At 41.0% G+C, this 21,006-nt stretch overlaps 1 protein-coding gene across 2 annotated transcripts in view; it reads left to right on the plus strand.

Annotated features, from left to right (window-relative positions):
* Positions 1–21,006, plus strand: part of TMEM241 (transmembrane protein 241) — a 39,136-nt gene that overhangs the window by 8,449 nt on the left and 9,681 nt on the right. For both annotated transcript variants that reach the window (XM_081013140.1, XM_081013139.1), the window contains exons 5-13: positions 2,668–2,745; positions 3,892–3,917; positions 5,612–5,663; positions 8,048–8,096; positions 9,486–9,531; positions 11,605–11,640; positions 12,918–12,952; positions 14,561–14,630; positions 16,786–16,879. In XM_081013140.1, the coding sequence (XP_080869266.1) occupies positions 2,668–2,745; positions 3,892–3,917; positions 5,612–5,663; positions 8,048–8,096; positions 9,486–9,531; positions 11,605–11,640; positions 12,918–12,952; positions 14,561–14,630; positions 16,786–16,879 (486 nt within the window). The remainder of the gene's footprint in view (positions 1–2,667; positions 2,746–3,891; positions 3,918–5,611; positions 5,664–8,047; positions 8,097–9,485; positions 9,532–11,604; positions 11,641–12,917; positions 12,953–14,560; positions 14,631–16,785; positions 16,880–21,006) is intronic.

The raw sequence follows: 21,006 nt of genomic DNA on the forward strand, positions 1-21,006 counted from the left end.
CTTTTGCAAATATGATGCATGAACAGTATCAACAAGACTGAAATGTATATCTCCAGCTGTATATAATGCAAAACTGATAATTAATGGTGATAATTATATATATATATATATATATAAAATAAGCTGCCTGGTCAGTCAATATAGAGATGACAAATGGGTATAATGAGCTCCAACAGCAAAGTAGCTAAGAATTCTCAGCACAAAACAAGTCACCTTTAACAAGAGCCAGAGTTCATTCCCTTCCTCTCTTTGCTTTTGCCCTGGGAATTAGCACATGAAGCCCTTACATCCTCTGATAAGGCAACTGGGGAAGTTTAGTCTATGTGACTCTTCCTTTCTCTGTTGACTTACATCCCATAATCTCCCCCCCCCTTTTTTCCCTGTTACTCCCGCCTCTTCAGAATTTACTGTTATGATGAGACCTCAGCTCATTGTACATGAATATGAAAGATGCTCCATTTTGACACATGAAATAGATAGGAGCATAAAATGCCTTTTCATTGTTGTTAACATGATTCCTAAATTAGTGCTCAAATGTCTATTGCCACTACTGTGGTGCATCATATAACTACATATAGCTTCATTTCCAAATCAGTCCAGCTGGTTTTAGTTATGATGTTTGCATTGTCCCTTTGTTTGGTGAGTAATTCTGCACTGGATGAGAGCCAGTGCGGACAAGTAGTAGGGAGACCCGGCTTCAGATTTTTGCTCTTCCCCAAACTCAGTCTCACTTCCTCATCTTTAAAATGGCAGTGTTAAAATGGGATTGTGAAAACACTTGAAATGGGGTTTATTTCTGCACTTGAAATGCAATCTACACAGTGGCTGTAGAAATGGGTCTTACTTAGCTGTGAGGGCATGTGCCTGCCTATTTCATCTAAGAATTTACATTTCAAATTGAAATGAGAATTTCTGGAACAACAACTGGCTGAGATGTGTTCGTGAGATAGTGGAATTGAGGAGATGGCAATTTGCTTATGCTGGCTGGACCAACATACTGAGCTTCCTTTTATAAAGACTAAAGCTCCTAAAAAATATCATCAAAGACAATAGACATCTGGCGAAGGTTAGCTGAGCTGGGCAATCTGGAGCCACTGTTGGCAGCAAAACACATTTCTCTTGGCTCTAGAAAGAGCCAATAGCGTATGGGAGGGGAAGGGGTGTGTGAGTGTGTCTGTATATACATGTGTGTGTTAAAACTTGGCTGCAGAAAAGGGAAAATGTAAATTCTGGTGTCAGCTTTCTTAGACATTGCTTCTAGTATTTCCTATTATTGTGCTCCAGTTCAAGTGGCCTGTGTTAGATGACGGGCTCAATTTAACTTTCTGCCTCAGCAGCAGTGAGGGGCAGCATAAATGGTAGGTAACAAGGCCAGCAGTGGAACTAGGAACTGTTCTTTCTTTTTAAAATATATCTGTACTGATAAAATATAATCAACACTGACCACATAACAAAATGTACATGGCAAAACGTGATGTGATGTTTTTTAAAGAGATTAACAATATGATTGGCAAATTATTGAGCATGGGTGGCATGAATTGTTCTTTGTTTTTTGATCCTACTGAAGACCAGTCAACAACTGACTTGTTGTGTGCCATGTTTGGCTGTTCACTGAATACCATTTATTGCAAATTCCCAAGTATTTAGAATGTACTTTGTTAAGTGGCTGTGTCTTAGGTCCAAATAATTTGTTATGGCCTACATGTTTGTTTCTACAAAAAGCATTTCTAGTGAAAAAATACAAGAATAACAGATAAATTGTTTATACAAAATAAAATAAGATCAGTGGCAAACACCTAAAATAAGTATCCTATCAAATAAAGCTGTTACAATAATTTACAAATTCCGTTTTATACAGAAATAATTTATAGTATCCTTGCATGCGTGTCTTAGAAGACAAATTAGTTTGACTAGATAGTCCATATTCCAAGTTTTCCATATAGTTTCCAGTTTGGACGTGGTTCGTTTTTGGAGTGATGGAATGAGTTTCATTCCTATGCTCCACAAATAACCCAGAGACGCATTTTAAATAAAAACACACATTCTACTCATGTAAAAACACACTGATTCCCGGACCATCTGCGGGCCGGATTGAGAAGGCGATTGGGCCACATCCGGCCCACGGGCCTTAGGTTGCCTACCCCTGCCCTAAACGTTTTGTGAATCTTTGTACTTTTGTCCATGTACTATATTTGTTTCCCATGATTTGAACTATAAAATGGTGGTTTTCTTGAGTAAAAATGAGAGTATCCCTAAATATATTTTTAGGGGAAAAAAGCCCTGGTATTTGAATGCACATTTTTGCATGATTTTTTTTTTAAAAAATCACAGTGGGTTAATAAAGAAATAGATCAGAGTTTTGAACATGTATGAAACTGACACAGACTGAAACTAGGCTGAACATTCTGTCCATTCTTGGAGACTGCACTATTTTTCCTCATGGTGCTACCTGTAGTTCTTAGCGCTATGCTCATGGGAGAAATTTAATGCTTTGTGCACCACCTCATTTCATACCTGCAAGCTCCTACAGCTGTTTATAAGGGAAACTGTATCTCTAGAAATATCTGGTTTTTAGGACCACCCAAGAGAAACATGAATAAGTGCAGAAGAGGTTCTTTTCAGAATCTGCAGTGCTAATCTTATTGGTCACATTTTCTCCCTTGACAGCCAATTCCTATCTTTCTTACCTTACACAATGCTGCAGACGTTATAGCTTGTGGAATCGAGGCATTTGTGCAGAAAGAGGTATGACAAAATGAATTTCCTGTGTTGTTAACAGCCTGTGCCAGGGCTTTGGAAATAGTGAAATTAGTGTTACCATGTTTTCCCAACTCTGCTAAATAATCCAGTTACTAATTTTATTTTATTTTTAATAAGGGAAATACTTCAAACGTTTTCCTTTTGGAAATGAAAATTATTGAATTCTGTGGGAAGAATATGTATTCTGAAGTCTGTAATAGAGCAAAAAGGGAGCCGAATGACGGTGTCACTCTGATGATCCTTAAATAGCTCAGATCATTGAATTGGAGAGGGGGAAAATACTGATTCTGATGCAGTCCAAGAGTTGTATCCTTGGTAGTTTTGCCTTAGTGATAAACCACTTCCACAAATTGGGACACCCAATATTTTTCAACTGCAGCCCTATAGTATTCTGTTCCAGAGTTCCCAACCACCAGGAGCAGCTTTCGAAGGGAGGAACTTAAGCAGGTAGGAAGAACTGGTGAAAATCAGATGCCCCAGCTTATATAAGTGGGAACTCTTTTCACTAAGGCTGTGGTGAGGAACATTTGGTCTAATTGAGCCCTCAGTTAAAAGCTGTTTGAAGTATAATGTAGATCCTACCTCATCAACAACAGGGAGGGAAGGCGCATTTCATGGAGAGAGGTGTTTGTTTGTTTGTTTGTTTGTTTGTTTGTTTAAAAGATGAGGCCACCACTGAAAAGGCCCTGCCAGAATTAGCTCTGGTGTAGAATTAGCATTTTGCAACAGCTGTAGCTTTTCAATCCTCTTTAAAGGTAAACATACATAGATTGCATTACACTAATCCAGTCTAAAGGTAACCAGGCAAATATCTGCTATATCCAGATAGGGTTGCACCTAGTAAAAAGGCAATCCTAATAATTGCAGATAGCTGTCTTTCTTCAGATAGCATTAAGTCCAGGAGGACACCCCCCCCCAAAAAAGTTGCAAACTTTGCTTTTGGCTGGGGTATGCGTGCAATTTTAGAAGCTAATTTATTTAGGAGCTATTTCAAGTTGAGTTCATTTTTTCTTCTACAGGTACCACAATAATAGAACTTGCATTTGGAAAACTGTCAGAAGTCTAGATGCATGTATAATAACACATTTTCTTTCCAGTGTTTTGATTGCATTTTATTTCCTTTCTTAACAGCAGACCTCTAGACTAAAAATCTGTAGGTGAGTTTCTCAACGTATAAGTCTATAGAGAATTTCACAGAGGGCCTAGATTTCTCACAGATTGCAAAGTTGGTTTTCTAGTCATCATAAACTTCAAAAAGGACAAGCTTTTAATGCTTAAATACAGAAAAGCTTTGAACATAAAGATGAAACTGCCTAGAAATTATATTACTCAGTAGGTTGACACACAGAGTTCCACCATAACTTCTCCAGGTGAATCATAATTCCATGGTTCTTTTTCTTGACTCACCTCTTGGAGTTGTCTTTCTGAAGCCAACAAAGAGTTAAGCCTCCTTAAGTCCATTAAAATCAGTGGGTTTGGGCATCCCTAATCATTCATTGGATTTAGGCCTAGGACCAATTTGCGTTGGGTGTATCATTATTAAATTAGATTCCTTTTTAAATACAGTAAAGTATTGTTTTAGAGGATTATAATATGTGCTTGGAAATATGTATCTGTATTTGAGATTTGGATAAGAGGGGATGAAATAATTGTGTTTGTGTACATATTTTTTCAAAATGCTTAAATACACAATTTCCAAAAGACCTTGACAAAAGAAGATTGTTCACAGGCAAACAGAACTATAAGAAGATATTATATAAGAATGATTGAGTAAAATATCTCAAAAATAATAAACATATTTTAACTTTGTGTTTAAAAGTAACTCAGGTTAATAACTTAAGAAAACTTATTGGAATTCAGATGTTTTTGTATTAAGCCAATATCCCCCCCCCCCTGCAGATTATAGCAGCTTCAGAGAGGTGATTTGCATTGGAGAAATGGTGTGAGAGAAAGGACTAACTTTTTCTAGCGTGGCCCACATGGCCAATTTTATCATTCTGTGATGGATGTTACTGTACATGGTGGATGTTACCTGAGATCATGTGACACCAGGTGTGGGATAACTAAAGTGCATCCACGACAGCTGCAGTGGAGCTTGCATTTGGGCTGTTTACATTCGGCTCCAACTGCAAGCCCTGCTTTTGGCAAAAGGATTTGCAGCTGTGGTTTGAATTCAAGCTGGGTCTGTAAAGCAAGAATAGGGCAGATGGGGTCATGACAAAAGCAGAAGGGGATGTTGTAAGAAGGGGCTACTACACAATGTGTGTCTTAGCGTTTTTTCCCTTCCTCCCAAGGGGCAATTTCAGTGTCTATATTATTCTCTTCCATTTGATCATGCTTGTTGCCTGTCATGTGGCAAATATAGTAGTAGTAGGAATAATAACAAAACTGAAAATTATGAATAAAGCCAGGGCAGGGCTTTGGTTACAGCAGCGGCAGACAATATGATGTTGGACTCCACCTTCCATTATCAGTGACTGTTGGCCATGCTGCCTTGTGCTGATGAGATTTGGAGTCCACCATCATCTGAAAAGTACCATGTGTGCTATCCCTGGGTCACCATGTTTGAATTGAGCATGCGATCAAACCTCCATTCAGCCCTGAAGCTCACTGGATAACCATGGACTGGTCAATATTTCACAGCTTAACCCTAACGTACAGGGTAGTAGTGAGGATAAACGAAACATAGAACTACATGTACTTCCTTGAGCTATTTGGAGGCAGGATGAGATAGATACAGGATGAGATAGACAGACAGATAGATATATTTAATGAAATAGAAATATATAATTCCTCTGAGAATGCATTGCAATGAATGTCAGTCATGTGGCATACTGTTTCTTCCATGCAGAGTGCTGACTCTTCTGGTAGCAGCAGGGTGCCTTCCTTTCTGTGATCCACAGGTAGGTAGGTTGGTTTAAAAAAACCAATCCTAAGATTACTGTGAAATGGCTGTCTCCTTGCATTTGTCTTGCTATCGGATTCAGGAAGTGAACATTCCCTCTTGATTGTGATTGGCTATTGAGAGGAAAAGACAGGAGGGCACAGGCCAAGCAACAAAACCTTTCACAGAGGCGGGTCCGCCATAGGAAGCCCTAGGAAACAATTTGCTGAAAGGAGTCTAATGCTCTTCAGGTGTAAAAACCTTCGGGGCATCTGCATAGAAACAAGGGCTTAAAGCTATATTTTCAAGCGAAATCTTCGTGTCTTTGTTTCTGAATCGTTATGTATATATGGATCATATTTTAGTCAGCCAAATAAGTTTTTTTTTTGCACTGGAAACACATCAGGCACATTTCAGTAAATTGTTTCTTACTGCCTCTGGAAGTCTCTTTTTCTCTCCCTACATGCATTATTGCACTTGTTTTTAAAAACATACAGCCATGTCCATGTTTACTCAGAGCTGTTTTTCAGCTTTGAAGAGAGAGTGAATAGTGGGGCTGTCTTCTCTGTGAGCCTGCCTGCCCACCCCTCTCCTTTGCAACCCACCAATATCTGAATTAGGTCTGGGTGGGACGCAGAAGGGAGCCTTCTCTGTGCCCGCAGTTGGTTTTCAAACTCTCTCCCTAGGGAGGCGCCTCTTGCCCCCTCTTCCATCACTTTTAAAACACCTTCCTTTTTCAGACAGGCATCCATCCAACCTGCCATTCTCTTAAGTTTTTAACCTTCCTGGTTAATTAGCTTTGAATTGTGTTTTACCTCCTTTTTTGTCCCTCTTATAATTTGTATTTTTCTTGAGGTTGCCCTCTGTTAAAAGCTGCCTCAAACATTAATGGAAAGGCAGGCTAAAAACTTGTAAAGTGATTAAAACAAGATTGCAGCAATAGCAGGCAAACCTTAGCACTGAAGAAAAATGCCAGTAGTGAGTGACAGTGAGAAACCACCACCCAGATCCCTCTCTCCCCAAGGTTAGGCCTGTCTATGGGGGGCTCACACATGCCCTACACTTTGAGAGAACATGTGGAAGGGTGGGGGTTGTGGAGTTGCAAGCCCTCCACCGCCACCACTTGGTGTGACCAGCCTTCACCCCATCTTCATGTTCATACCTGGTACAAACAATCTGTATGCACACCAATACTCATGTAGCACTCCTCCACATGAAGGGAGACCAGAGTCAATGTCCCCACTTTGTTGTGGTGAAGCTCTATGCTGGATGTGATCCGTGCGGTGAGGCAGAGCCACATCCGCCCTCCCAGCACCAGCACCACTGCAGCTTACTTGGAAGTAGCTGGCATGGGGCAGGGTGGCAGCAGAACTGCATAGTCCTGACCTCACCAGCACCTTGCCCTACCGCAGGTCCCTCCAGTATGCTACAGCAATGTTGGTGTTGGGAGGGTGGCTCAGTCCCATTATGCGGGCTGCTGCTCTGCGCATACACTGTTTTGCATGAATCAAGCTTCTTTACATGCCAGTCAGATTTGCAGAAATGGACACAGCACATCTTGGTGGCAGTGGTGGAGCTAGCCCTCAGTCCCTCCCATAAAAGTAAAGGTAAAGATACCCCTGACCATTAGGTCCAGTCATGGGCGACTCTGGGGTTGCGGCGCTCATCTCACTTTATTGGCCGAGGGAGCCGGCATACAGCTTCTGGGTCATGTGGCCAGCATGACTAAGCCGCTTCTGGCGAACCAGAGCAGCGCACGGAAACACCGTTTACCTTCCCACCTATTTATCTACTTGCACTTTGACATGCCTTCAAACTGCTAGGTTGGCAGGAGCAAGGACCAAACAACGGGAGCTCACCCCGTCGCGGGGATTCAAACCGCCAACCTTCAGATCAGCAAGCCCTAGGCTCAGTTGTTTAGACCACAGCGCCACCCGCATCCTCCAGTTCCTCCCATGCAAAGCAGATAATACCTTGTGCTACACCAGGGGTTGTCAACCTGGTCCCTACCACCCACTAGTGGGTGTTTCAGGATTCCAGGGGGGCGGTAGGGGTTCTACGCCACATGTTACTGCAGCACTGGTAGGTGGTAAGGAAATTTTACCATCAAGAAAAATGCATTAGTGGGCGGTAGGTATAAAAAGGTTGACTACGCCTGTGTTACACAATGAAGTCTGTTTTCGATATAGATACCCAAACACATGTCTTATTGTTTTGGTTGCTGCTACATGAAAAGAAGACATGATATCAAATGACTAATAAATTAAACTGAAATTGATACAAAGTGGCAGCTCTTTTTAATATATTCTTTTTCCTAGAACATTTCTCCTCCAGCAACTGCATCTTGGAACCATTTATGAAGGAGGTGTTTATCTCTGTTTGCTTTGATGTTGTATTTTACAGTTTGACACAGATGGCTATTTTTGGGCCCTCATCCATTTGCTATGCATTGGTAAGTCTTTAATAAATTTGTGAAAATTAAGCTGTAATGCATAAGTGCTGCTCCTTTTCATTTTAGTAGCGTTTCGGCTGAGGCTCCCAGTTTTCTGGCTTTTGTCCCTCAGTACAATAGCCAACAAATTGCATAAGCGGAGTTTGTTTGTATTGCTTCCACTTGGAACAGAAGCTTATTGTGTGTTCCTTCCAAAGGTATATGAATGAATCCAACTTTGCATTGAATTGTATGACACCATGAAAATGGAAGGGAAAACAAATATAGGCAGATCAAAGCTCTGAAATGATTTGGAGAGAACAGAGCACTGAAGAGTGAGAACAAATAAAGGAAATGAGATTTTGATCTATACGGGTTGGAAAGAAATGCATAACTACAAAACTGGGCATTAGCCAAAGTAGCTTAAATGCTGCATAAAAGTTTAGATTTTTCTAACCGCAAATAGATTTTAACAAAAACAAAATGACATTGATACCAAATTCAAATTGGTCCCTAGCTGTCCACATTATGACTTGGGGCTTGTCCGCTCCAAAGTGTTTGCATTTCTATAGTCCATATGCCGTTACCCTCAAACAACACCATTCTCAATGCTTTCCTCCTACAAATTCAGCTTTATCCTATATAGAGATAATCCAGTGTTGAGGGAAATCAGACTCCAGATAATTTTGGGGGGTGTTTTGTGGTGGGTGGATCAATTGTCACTTTCTGCTACTCCCCTTTCCATGCCCACTACCTCATCTGTGATTTGATTTCTTTTCCAGCAGTGTTCATAACTATTTCTGGTGTGCACCTGAATATTTCCCTCCCCCTTGATCCTTCAGATTTGCACAAATCCAGAAAACTGCACAAGCAAACCGCATCAAACGTTTCAATACCCGATATTTTGCCCAGCCTTCTGAAAAATGTGTGCTGAGAATCACATCAATTGCTTTCAGTTCTTTTTCAGCCCTGCTTGTAACTATTTCTGATGGCAGAACAGTCTCTCTCTCTCTCTCTCTCTGATTTGCAGAAAACCAAAAAACTGCACAAGCAAATTTACAGTTGCCTGACCACGTGCTTTTGGTGTACTTCCTGGGTGGGGGAAATTATTTTAAAAACAGGCTGCATGCACCAGTATCTGCATACATGCCATGTTGGTACTTAATCAGCATTACAGAATCAACAAATCAGAAGGAGGGGGGAAGCATAAAAGGGAATGTCTACTGGTATGAATGGGAAATAGTGAAGTTGCTTCTCATATAAAGATTCAAATACTTGTAGGTGTAGACTACTCCTTCTAATCTGAATGGTGGTGGGGATAGAAAAACAGCTAAATAATGCTCAAGTGTGGACAAGCCCTTACTTGCCAGAATGATGACTTTTACGTGTTTTGTGTCCTTTTATTCACAGGGGCTTACAAAGTATATTATAATTCATGGAGACCTAATTCTCTAAGGTGATTTCCCCCTTGTTTTTAAAGAGGGTTATGTAAAAGAGAAGAACCACTATTACAGAATAATAAAAAAAGATCAGGATAAAGAGGTGTAATGGTTTTAAGGTTTAATGTTTTACTTTGTTTATATATATGCTGGAAGCTGCCCAGAGTGGCTGGGGCAACCCATTCAGACGGGTGGGGTATAAATAATAAATAATTATTATTATTTTAATTACAGATTGTTGTCATGACTGTAAGAACAAAGGGACTGAGGCACAGCTGTATAGTCAGTCATAAACTGATGTCTCCATATCTCTGTGGTCAGTAGAATCCTGATGGAGACACTTTAAAAGAATTGGATAGCATGGGGGGGGGGAGCCAACCCAAGCATCCAAATTAGAATGAATAATCTGTGCACATGGTTAAAGATTTGAAGAGAGAACAAGTTTTGGGGGGAGGGGATAAAGGGGAGGGAGGGAGGAAAAAAATTAGGATAAATGAGCAGGGACAAAAGTATATACTGTTATGTATAACTAATAGGGGGATGATTTTGATGCATGTTATTGTTAGATTTTTGACTGAATGGTTTTTTTGTAAGTTTTTTGACATCCCTGGATGAAACTGTGATTAGAAAGAAGGGTGGGGAGAGACACTTAAAAAAAAAAACCACTTTAGGTCCCCCCCCTTAGTTTAAAGCACCCCAAATGAATAAATTCACCAAGTAGACTATGGCAAGAGCTACCTGAAATACAGGTGAAACTCGGAGAATTAGAATATCGTGGAAAAGTTCATTTATTTCACCTGTATATGGTCATGAGTCTGGAATAGTGAGCTGTAAACATCACTCCCCTCTGTATCTCACACATACAAGAGTTACTTACAGTGTGGGGGATTTTGCTTGTGTGCTGCTTTGAGAGTGGGTCTTGGCAAGATCGCGAGGTTTACATACGATCAATCAACCATTTAAGAGCAACTTCTTCACCGCAGCTTTAATGCTCATCTTCCCTCTTTTCTCCTAATTTAGAAGCATATAAATTCTGTCAAGGACATAATGGCTTTGCAACTGGGTCACACGGCCTAGTAATGTAGTTCTCTGAGAGCGTTTCTGTCGAGAGGGTGTGATGGTCCTGCCATTTGATTTGACTCCTTTAATGTTAGCTGCAGTTCAAAACTCTGTGACTTCGTGCTTATCAAAGAGCCAGGCAGCCATGAAATGGTTGGGAGTAAATTTAAAATAATGTTAGCTAGTTAGTTCTCCTAATCCCCCAGAGCAGATCTGTAGAGTGTGTGTGTGTGTGTGTGTGTGTGTGTGCGCGCGCTAGTGCTAGGAGGGGCGGGGGGAGTCTTACTCACAGTATATATTCCCCACTCCTCTATAGACCAGAACCCTCTAGATGTTGCCTGATTCCAGCTCCCATCATCATTGACCCAGTGGCCTTGCTGGCTGAGGCTTTTGGAGTCCAGTAACATTTGAGGCACAGGTTCCCCTCTCCTACTGTAGACCAGCTACCCTGCTAACTTCCGAACATGCGGAAAATAATGTCGCCTTTCATTTATGTTTTGGACAGGGGCGTTATACCTGGAAACTTGGCAATGCCGTTTTCAGGAGTCAAAACACTGTCCCGGCAATTTCTTTTCAGCTGCAGGGCAGAAATTCTGGGAAGCTGTGCCCAGGCTGGTTCTTACCTGTTCTCATGGCCTGCAAGGGTCAGTCTGGCCTGTGCACTCTCTATGACTGGCGGCTCACGTTGAGTGGGGTTGTGTCCCCTGGATAAATATAGCTCTCCACCTTCCCCAGGGCACTTCTTCTCTGGCACTCAACCAGGAGTGCAGAGAGGTTGTTGTGTGCTACTGAGCTGTGACTGAACTCCTGTGCTAAAGTCTTGGGTTTGCCAACAATAGTCAGGCAAGCGGAAATCTGAAACATGGGTAGTTTTGCCCAAATCAATATAAAGAAAACATGTCATGAGTAATAATATAACATTAACATCATATAATTGGTTTTTAGAGATTCTTAGGTGTAATATTTGGTGGGAATCACTGCGTTTAGACCTCACCCCCCAAATAACAGATAAAATTATTTTCTTCTTTTAGTGATTCTCAGCAACAATATATAAACTATGCATTCAGGTAAAACTTGCATTCTTTCTTTCTCTGTTTGTTTTTTGCTTCAGGGCAATCTATCTGGGTTTGATTTCCTTTGGAAGAGAGAGTAGTGAAGACTTGTGCCATTTTTTGGGGGGGGGCGGTTTCCATAATATTTGCTTTATTTACAATTCTACAAGTAGAACATAAGTGTAGGCAAGCAGTGCATGCACCCCCACTGTTTAAAGAGAGGCACCTTAAATTCCAAGGTGCTTCCAGACTTTATCTTCCCTCCCCTGCCATTCTTCACAAGCACACCCCTCCACCTGCACCCCAGCTCCCTTAACTCAATGTTTTTTATATTGTAATTTTATGTTGTGAATTGCCCTGAGATCTACAGGTATAAGGTGGTATACAAATTTAATAATAATAATAATAATAATAATAATAATAAAAATAAATAAATAAATAAATAAATAAATAATAGGAGGGGAAGGGAAGGGATGTGTCACCTTATGGAGGCAGAGAGGGCTTGAAAGTGAGGAGGCAAGTTTCTCTTGAAATCTCAGGAAAAAGAGTAGCTGATATCAGATTTCCAGAGTCATGACTGCCACTTTCTTTTAGTAGCATAACCACAATTAAGTATGAAAAAATGATTTGCATAATTTATTGCAGAGCACAGCTTTTCTTGTGGCAGAAATTGAGGGGTTTTTTTGTGTTTTTTTAAAAAGTATAGTACTCAATCTGCTCCAAACTCCATAGACACCCAAGCTGGGGGGGGGGCATTAATGGGGTCAATCATATTCACTTTAATCATTCATAGCAGTGAAAGGCAACTGAAATTTTTTATTAGCAAGATCGTGAGGTTATGGGGCTCCAAAGCTGGTTTTGCATGCATTAATAGCTCATTATAGAAGTGTGACACACTCTGAGCAGTGTAAGGTATAATTTCATGCCTCAGAGCAATCACTGCATTCTGAGGAATCTAAATGGAATTTTGCCAGAGGGGAAAAGCATAAATCTCTTGCAGCAGTGTTTAAGAACCTTGCATCGACCTTATCACACATTCCTATATAGACACAAAAATAATCCTATAGAGATATCCAGAAAACATTTCTGGTTATTGTATTGTTTCCTAAAGGGATACTGTCTGATGTGTGATGGCAGAGGACAAAACCTCACATCTACACACTTTCTATTGCCCTTTAGCTCAAATTGCAGAAGCGTCTACATTATTTAAATTACAAATGTGGTAGATGGCATAATCTGTGACATCGTTGTTCAGTCTGGGGAATTAATACTGTACTCTCTTTTATTTTCAGTGTGGTGATGTTGGCTTTTGCATCCCACCCAGCAGGTAAAAAAATTATAACTGGGTTTTTTAATTATATGGGTATGGTTTCATTTTCTTACATATGCTGTTTAGGAATATAATCTGTTAGATACATCCCCCCCCCCCGATCTGTAGGTCTGTGTGCGTTCAGGTGCACAGGTGGGTCACTTGCATTTAGGTAGGTATCTGTTCCTTTTTATGGAGTTAGCTGATCTGTACATACAAAACTACATCAGCGGGGAGTGTCTCCTTGCACTGAAATTATTGGGAAATCTTTTCTAGAAAGGGAGTTCTGTTTGCCTATCATAACAATTGCATGTAGATCAGGCATAGTCAAACTCGGCCCTCCAGATGTTTTGAGACTACAACTCCCATCATCCCTGACCACTGGTCCTGTTAGCTAGGAATGATGGGACTTGTAGTCCCAAAACATCTGGAGGGCCGAGTTTGCCTATGCCTGATGTAGCGCATACCAGTAGATTGAAGTGTGATTTAACTGGGAGTTTTAGAAGCTGGAATCAATCTTAGAAACTTGGTCATACTACCTGATATTTTATTTTGTACAACGGAAACACAAACATTTATTTCTGTTACTGGTTTTTAATGGGATATAACCTGGTCCAAACTGTAATGCTGAAACTGAAGTTCTGGTGTTGTCTATTTAGGGACGCGGGTGGCGCTGTGGGTAAAACCTCAGCGCCTAGGACTTGCCGATCGCATGGTCGGCGGTTCGAATCCCCGCGGTGGGGTGCGCTCCCGTTGCTCGGTCCCAGCGCCTGCCAACCTAGCAGTTCGAAAGCACCCCTGGGTGCAAGTAGATAAATAGGGACCGCTTTATAGCGGGAAGGTAAACGGCGTTCCGTGTGCTGCTCTGGTGCCGGTTCGCCGGAGCAGCTTCGTCACGCTGGCCACGTGACCCGGAAGTGTCTGCGGACAGCGCTGGCTCCCGGCCTCTAGAGTGAGATGAGCGCACAACCCTAGAGTCTGTCAAGACTGGCCCGTACGGGCAGGGGTACCTTTACCTTTACCTTTATTTAGAATGTTAGTTGTGTGCTGCACCTTCTCTAAACAGCAGAAAGTTCAGAGCACCATGCGGATTTGTAGATTGAAATATTGGGGGGGGGCCTGGAGAGTTGGGGTGCCTTTGCAATTAACTCTCATTTATAAATTTGCATGTTGAGCCACCACATGGAGTGTTCCAGGTTTACAGCAATATTGGATCAGTCCTTCCAAGGCCAGTTTCCAGCTATGTTCTCTCATATTCTTTTAAGCCAGTAATGGAAACAAATTAATTCCTCATGACCACGAACAGTGAACACAGTGAACAGAGCTTATGCTTTTCCATTGGAAAATGCAGTATCCAACATAGATCTTTTTGCAAGTGGAAATGTGTTCACTAAAAATACACCACTTCCTTTTCCTGCAACCTCTCTTTGAACTGCTAATAAGAATCAGGTGCAGCTCCAAATGGTGAGAAAGGGGCCTTATAAGAGTAATGGCAAATTAAGGAGTCCAGAAGCTATAAAAACATGTTTAAACCAAAGGATACCTGTTAAATGGCGTTTCTGTATAGAGATTTAACTGAGTGTTTTTTGCTAGTTTTCCCATTGAATCAATTATTTTATTCCACAGGTGATCTCTTTAGTGCCTTGGAATTTCCATTCCTTTACTTCTACAGGTTTCACAGCAGTTGCTTTGCCAGGTAATATTCCTTTACCAGAATGAGTTTGTCAAAGTTAGTGGCATGTAAAACCTGAAAAGGACAATATTTTTTCTGGCACAAACCACCGAAATGCTGAGAAGGATCAAGAACTCAGCACTCTCATTCTTCTCCACATCTTCCCACCCCCTCCGTGAGCTGGGCTTCTCAAAGCACATGTTGTGCGATATTTTTCCACAGCACTTTTGGGATGTCAAAATTGCTCGGCATCCTATGGCAAAGTATTCACTGAAGGCGTCTCTTGAAGGCTCAACATTGGATTAGTCTTCATAAATCACATTGTTTTCAGTGATTACAAAGAATTAGACCATAATACTCCATTATTAGCATGTGGATTTATTTTCCTGTACATCTTGTTATTTGGAGGGCTTTGGAAGTTGGTTAAAAGGGGAAAGTTTAACAAAAATCCCATTAATTCAAGTGGAAACTGCTTGCTACCCAGGAAGAATTGAATTCTTTGTTGTTCATCTCCTAAGCATGTAGTAGTACATGTTGCCCAAAGTTCCACTGATTGATTGATTGATTGATTGATTGGTGAGATTGGCCTCTCATACTGCTGAGTGGCTGCCTAGTTATTTTTAGGTTCAAGTGTGTCCAAAACCCCTAGTTAGGCCAGTCTTTCTGCACACTAATTAGTCATGCCCAGGATTGTACTGTAAGGCGATTTACAATCCTGGGAATATCTGCTTAGTGATTAAGTGCCATTGCTTGATTTGAAAAAAACCCCAAAAGCTTTGCTCTATTGGACATGGCGATAAATTTTACAGCAACATTTCCATGAGTTTAGCTGCTGAAATAACAATAAAATACATGAATATAATGAATTAAATGATATAATAGAATATTTGTATCCTGCCCTTTCACCAATAAGCTCAGCTTGGCTTCAAGCTTGAAGGCTGAGTAGATATTTGAATCTGGGTTTCCTATAACCAGACAGAATGCTGCAGTCATTACAGAACACTGGCTTGGATCCTGAGCTTGGATGCTGCTGGTGGGAACATCCTAGGATCAGATTTCTGTTCCTGGGATCCTGTCACCCATGGAAGAGGAGTTTGTTCATCCCTAAAAGTATTTCCAGAAAGATGGTGGACACTGTAGAACAGTGTTGCAGCAGCTGTAGGAGGAAGGGGGAAGTGGTGAAAATTACCTCCTTCTCCCTTCTCCAATGAGATTCTGTGCTAGATCTAAAGCTTCCTGTTCAGAGAAAACAAACTGAGGAGCCAAGCCACTGCCTTTTGCCCTGTCCAATAAACACTGCAGTTTTCAGTGTTCATCTCTGTAATGCTGTTACTTTTGAAGGATGTAAGGGCTTCTCCACATGTCATTTCTATGGTGCGTTCCTGCTTATTTGTGCTCATGATGGTTATCGTGGTGGTTATATTTGATCCCACTTTCAATACTGTTAGTGGCTGCAGACATTTCAGAGTGGGCTTTCTGCTTTGTTTTCAGCCAGTGCATGCTCCATAGTTTCCTGCTGAAATCCTATTGCTTTTTATTCCACAAGTATTCCAGGGGTTGTTTTCATCCAAAGCAGCACCAGTGGAATTCCAGTGGGGCAGTGGCATTGCTGTTTCCTCCCTTCTGCGCATCCCCCAAATCTTATTTGGAGGGTCCCCCAACCTTCTGGAACACATTTTCAATGCTTGTAGGGGGCTATGGGGTATGGGGAAGCTTCATTCTCTAGTGTAGGTATCTTGAACTAGTACAGGCTTCCTCAAACTTGGCCCTCCAGATGTTTTGAGACTACAGTTCCCATCATCCCTGACCACTGGTCCTGCTAGCTAGGGATCATGGGAGTTGTAGGCCAAAAACATCTGGAGGGCTGAGTTTGAGGAAGCCTGCACTAGTAGAACAAAAGTGTTCTTCCCCAGGGTCCCCCCCCCCCCCAGTTTGTTGTGCTATAGTGCAAGTGCCCCTACAGACAACAATAGTGCAGTAATATTCTAGAAGCATTGCAGAACATCTCATAAAGTGGAATGATTTGTGGGGATGGTCTAGTACTGTATAAATCTACCACTATTGCACTATTATTGTGTCAGTGACATCTTGCAGAACACACCCTCCGGCCTGGAGGGATCCTTAGTTGAAAATGAGAATTCTCTCCATTAATGGTGCTGTCTACTACCACCTTCTGCAGTGGTCTTCTGGGATTCCTTCTGACCTTATATACAATGAAGCTGAAAAGCAACACATCCTCAGGACAGTATGCAGCCTGGAGTTTCCTAGCAAAGGTAAGATGTGTGCAGCTCTGTTTTGGTTAGGTATTTAAGAATGAGCATCTGTCACTCTTTCATATAACTCCAGCCCATTCTCCTTATAGTAAAGGTAAAGGGACCCCTGATCATTAGGTCCAGTCGCGGACGACTCTGGGGTTGCGGTGCTCATCTCGATTTATTGGCCGAGGGAGCCGGCATACAGCTTCCGGGTCATGTGGCCAGCATGACTAAGCCGCTTCTGGCAAACCAGAGCAGCGCACGGAAACGCCGTTTACCTTCCCACTGGAGTGGTACCTATTTATCTACTTGCACTTTGACGTGCTTTCGAACTGCTAGGTTGGCAGGAGCAGGGACCAAGCAACGGGAGCTCACCCCGTCGTCGGGATTCGAACCGCCAACCTTCTGATCGGCCAGTCCTAGGCTCTGTGGTTTAACCCACAGCGCCACCCGTGTCCCTATTCTCATTATAACCTACTGTAAATAGTTTTTTCCTCCAACTATACTTTATATCCACCTTTATTAGATGAATGGATCATTAGAGTGGCAAAAGGATGGTATTCATCCTCTCCTCCAAAGCAAATTAATGTGTGGGGTGGTAATTCTAAATGGCATTTGTGATTATCGGGTCAAACTGGGCTGCAGTATTATTCTTGTGTGATAATAATTTGATTTTGTGAATGCACCTGCAGATTATTGTATCTGAAGAGGTGAAAAAGTCAAGGGTTGAATCCCACAATAAAATGACATATATTCATCCAGTGTTGCTGTATGGAACTGTATCAGTTTCTAGACATACCATTTTGGTTCATCAGTAACGGTTTCCATGGTGACAACCTCATTTCTGGTTACACTGTTATTCAGAGATTAGGCTCCAGATTGTATCATGGATAAAATTAGTGGCAACGTGACCATTGGCTTAAATAAGACAACCGATTCAATAATGATTTTCATGGTGATCATAAACATCCTTTAAAATAAAAATCCTTAATATTGTATCCGTGATATGTTTGGGTTTTTCAAATCCTCACAGTATCCTCTGTGAGCATTGCATGTTTCACATCAGAGAACCTGCACATGAACTGCGAGAGGGGCAAATTCCTCCTCCTTTGGTTTCCTGTTCAAAAAAACATGTGTGCAAACACTCATTCTGTTGTCTTAATTCAGTTTCAATTTTGGGTCCTAAGTATGTCTTGTGTATCTGCCAGAATGCATATATAGAATTACTCAGAATTTGACAGTTCAACCTGTGTGCAGTTTCAATATCTGAACAGGATGTAAGGGAAAAGATTGGGGCAGGTGTCTTGTTGCAGCTTTAAGTCAGCTTTTGGTTGGTTTCCATAGAGATAGCTTGATAATAGTCGTGTAGCATCCAGCACTAATTATTGCACTGAAAGTGCTTCAAAGTCTTCAAAACTGTCTCCATAACAACACCTTGGTATCTAACATAATTATTAAATTTATCGAGGAAGTGGAATTAAGTGTCCCTGGCTCTTTAAAAATACAACATCAGTAGAAATCCCTTAACAAGCTGATACTACATTATGGTCACATTGTGATGATAAGCAGTGTATACATTTGATTAATAAATATTTTAGATTTCATCTTGCTCATACTATTTAAACTATCAAAAACAATGTCTAAAATTGTAATACAGCATTTTTTTACAGCTCTCAGTGGATTAACTGCACTCAGGCATCTAAACAGAATATGCAGGAAGGCAGAACTATGTACTGTTAGACAAATAATTAAACAACACGACTAGTTAGCAATGAATGTTTGTAGAGCAGCACCCTAGCTCTGGAATGAGCTTCCCTTAAGCAGGTTCTGGCAACAACGGAAAACATTCTTATTTTACTAGGCCTTTGAGCATTAGTGGCACATTTAATTTATATTGTCTTTCAGATATGAGAAATACTGTGAGTGAGATGGTTGGGTGCTGGTTTTAGAGGTTTTAGTGATTTACATTTTACTTTTAATTACTGTGTTGCATTTATTGCTTGTTACTGGATGTGTAACTCACCCTGCGACCTTAGGGTGATTCAATGAATGAATTAATAAAAGTAGGAGAAAGTTGCCTATGCAGACCACAATTTAAATGTAGACAAGAAGTGCCCAAGGAAGAGAATGAAGAAATACTATTTACATGGTAATATTGTGAGTTAATGCAGTAACATTATTATGGCTGAGTTACAGAACTAGGATAGAATATATTCCAGTCTTGCATCAATACTTCCTCCTTGCCCGGATATACAGTTATACTTAAGGCAACAGTCTTTGCAAACCAGTTGATTACATTTCCCAGGTCCCAACACTTGCAGCCATTCCATGGTTCCACGGCATAGTATGAAGGCATATGGTGCAGCATTCTTGATGTAGCCTATCAGGTTTGAGATTGGTCAGTACCTAGTTGGAAGATCAACTGGGAATCCTAGATACACACCACACTGAGCCCCATCATGGCAAAAGGGCAGGATCAAAATGTAATAAATAAATAGCAACTGGAAAGCAACCATCTTTTCCCTTCCCATCATCCATCATTACTTCTTCCTTCCTTTTAGAATATAATAGAATCATAGAGTTAGAAGGGATCCTGAGGCTCATCTAGTTCAACCTCCTGTAATACAGGACTATGCAGCTGTCCCTTATGGGAATCGAACCTGCAACCTTGGCATTATCAGCACCACACTTTAACCAGCTGAGCTATCCAGCTGATCTCCCATGTCTAAGACTATCACATAAACTGTGTGAAAGATCCAACCTGAGTGGCACAAAATAAGAAAGATGCTTATTGGTGATCAGTGCCCAGTCAACCACAACCACATCAAGTTAAATAAACACGTCGTAGACCCATATCACTTTTGGTTATGCAACGCCACCTCTACCGACTCATGCTTCCCACTACAAGAGGAAAACTGACTTCCAGGATCTATCAAGGTTAAATTTATCAATGAGAATTATCCATATTTCTTTCCATCCCCACCTTGGCATTCCAATGTTTTTATTTAGTCTCTTTCTTAAATGATTTATATTTGGGAAATTCTAAGCTGAACTATGATTCATAAACATAATTTTAAATGGAAGGGAAAGAATAACAAGTCTTTGTCTGGGAATAATTTCCATTGCTAATTTGCAAGTACAGATTCCAGATGTTCAGTGACCAGAGCATTGCAAAATATGCTTATACAGAAGATTTTAAAATTACACCATTTATATCAAGCATCCTTCAAAGAGAGTACAATTTCCATTTTTATATAACACAATAGTCTAATATTCCTTTCAAGATCTGTTGTATTTTGTTTTTTCTTTATGGCTCTCAAATCTTACACAGAAATCTTGTCCTTCCACCCTGCATCACTAAGTGCCATTCCAGGTGGAGGGTTTTGAAAATGGTGGAGTAGGTAGGAGCATATGGAAATATGGATAAAGATAAGACAAAGGAAGGCAGGTCAGAGACCTTTTTGGTGCCATCTTTTCTTCTGGTAAATGCAAGGTGGTTGGAGAGAAATATCTGCTGATAGTTACCTTGGCATGTATTACCAAGATAAATGAAACATATAGGGTTAATTTGTCTTGGCTGTGTCCACCTAGGTGCTTGGTGTAACCACCACCAGTGTCTAAAACACTTTGATACAGCTATCAAAGATACTGCAAAGCTCAAAATATACATTATGCACAAATTATTATAGCAGTAGCTAGCGCATTGTCTATTTTAGAAAATGAAGTCACTTCTGGTGAAGGAGCAGAGGGAGAGAGCACATGACCCTTTCCCTCCCACCATTTCCTTGCTCCAGCTCCCACTCACTGGATTTCCCCCCCTGTGGAGTTTCAAATGCATGTTTTCCCTTATTCTGAAGAATTCTTATGGGCAAAGGAACTGTGATACACAAAGGGAGCTTCTTTGCTCACAAGAGCATTGTTATTCAGTTAGAGAGACCAGCCCATTTGACACATGCCATCACTAGCATTTGAGAATGGACTGTCCTGTTGAGAGGAAGAGGAAAGCCAACATCATGCAAGTGATCATTCTTCCATATTTATGCCAGACTTTCCCAATATGGTGCTCCACAGATGCCAGTGAGCATGACCAACAGTCAAGGATTTTTATTTGCAAAGGTTTCTATACTTCTGATTATGCCAACATT

The sequence above is a fragment of the Podarcis pityusensis genome, assembly GCF_964106645.2.
Source record: "Podarcis pityusensis genome assembly, chromosome: 7".
Lineage (NCBI taxonomy): Eukaryota > Metazoa > Chordata > Lepidosauria > Squamata > Lacertidae > Podarcis > Podarcis pityusensis.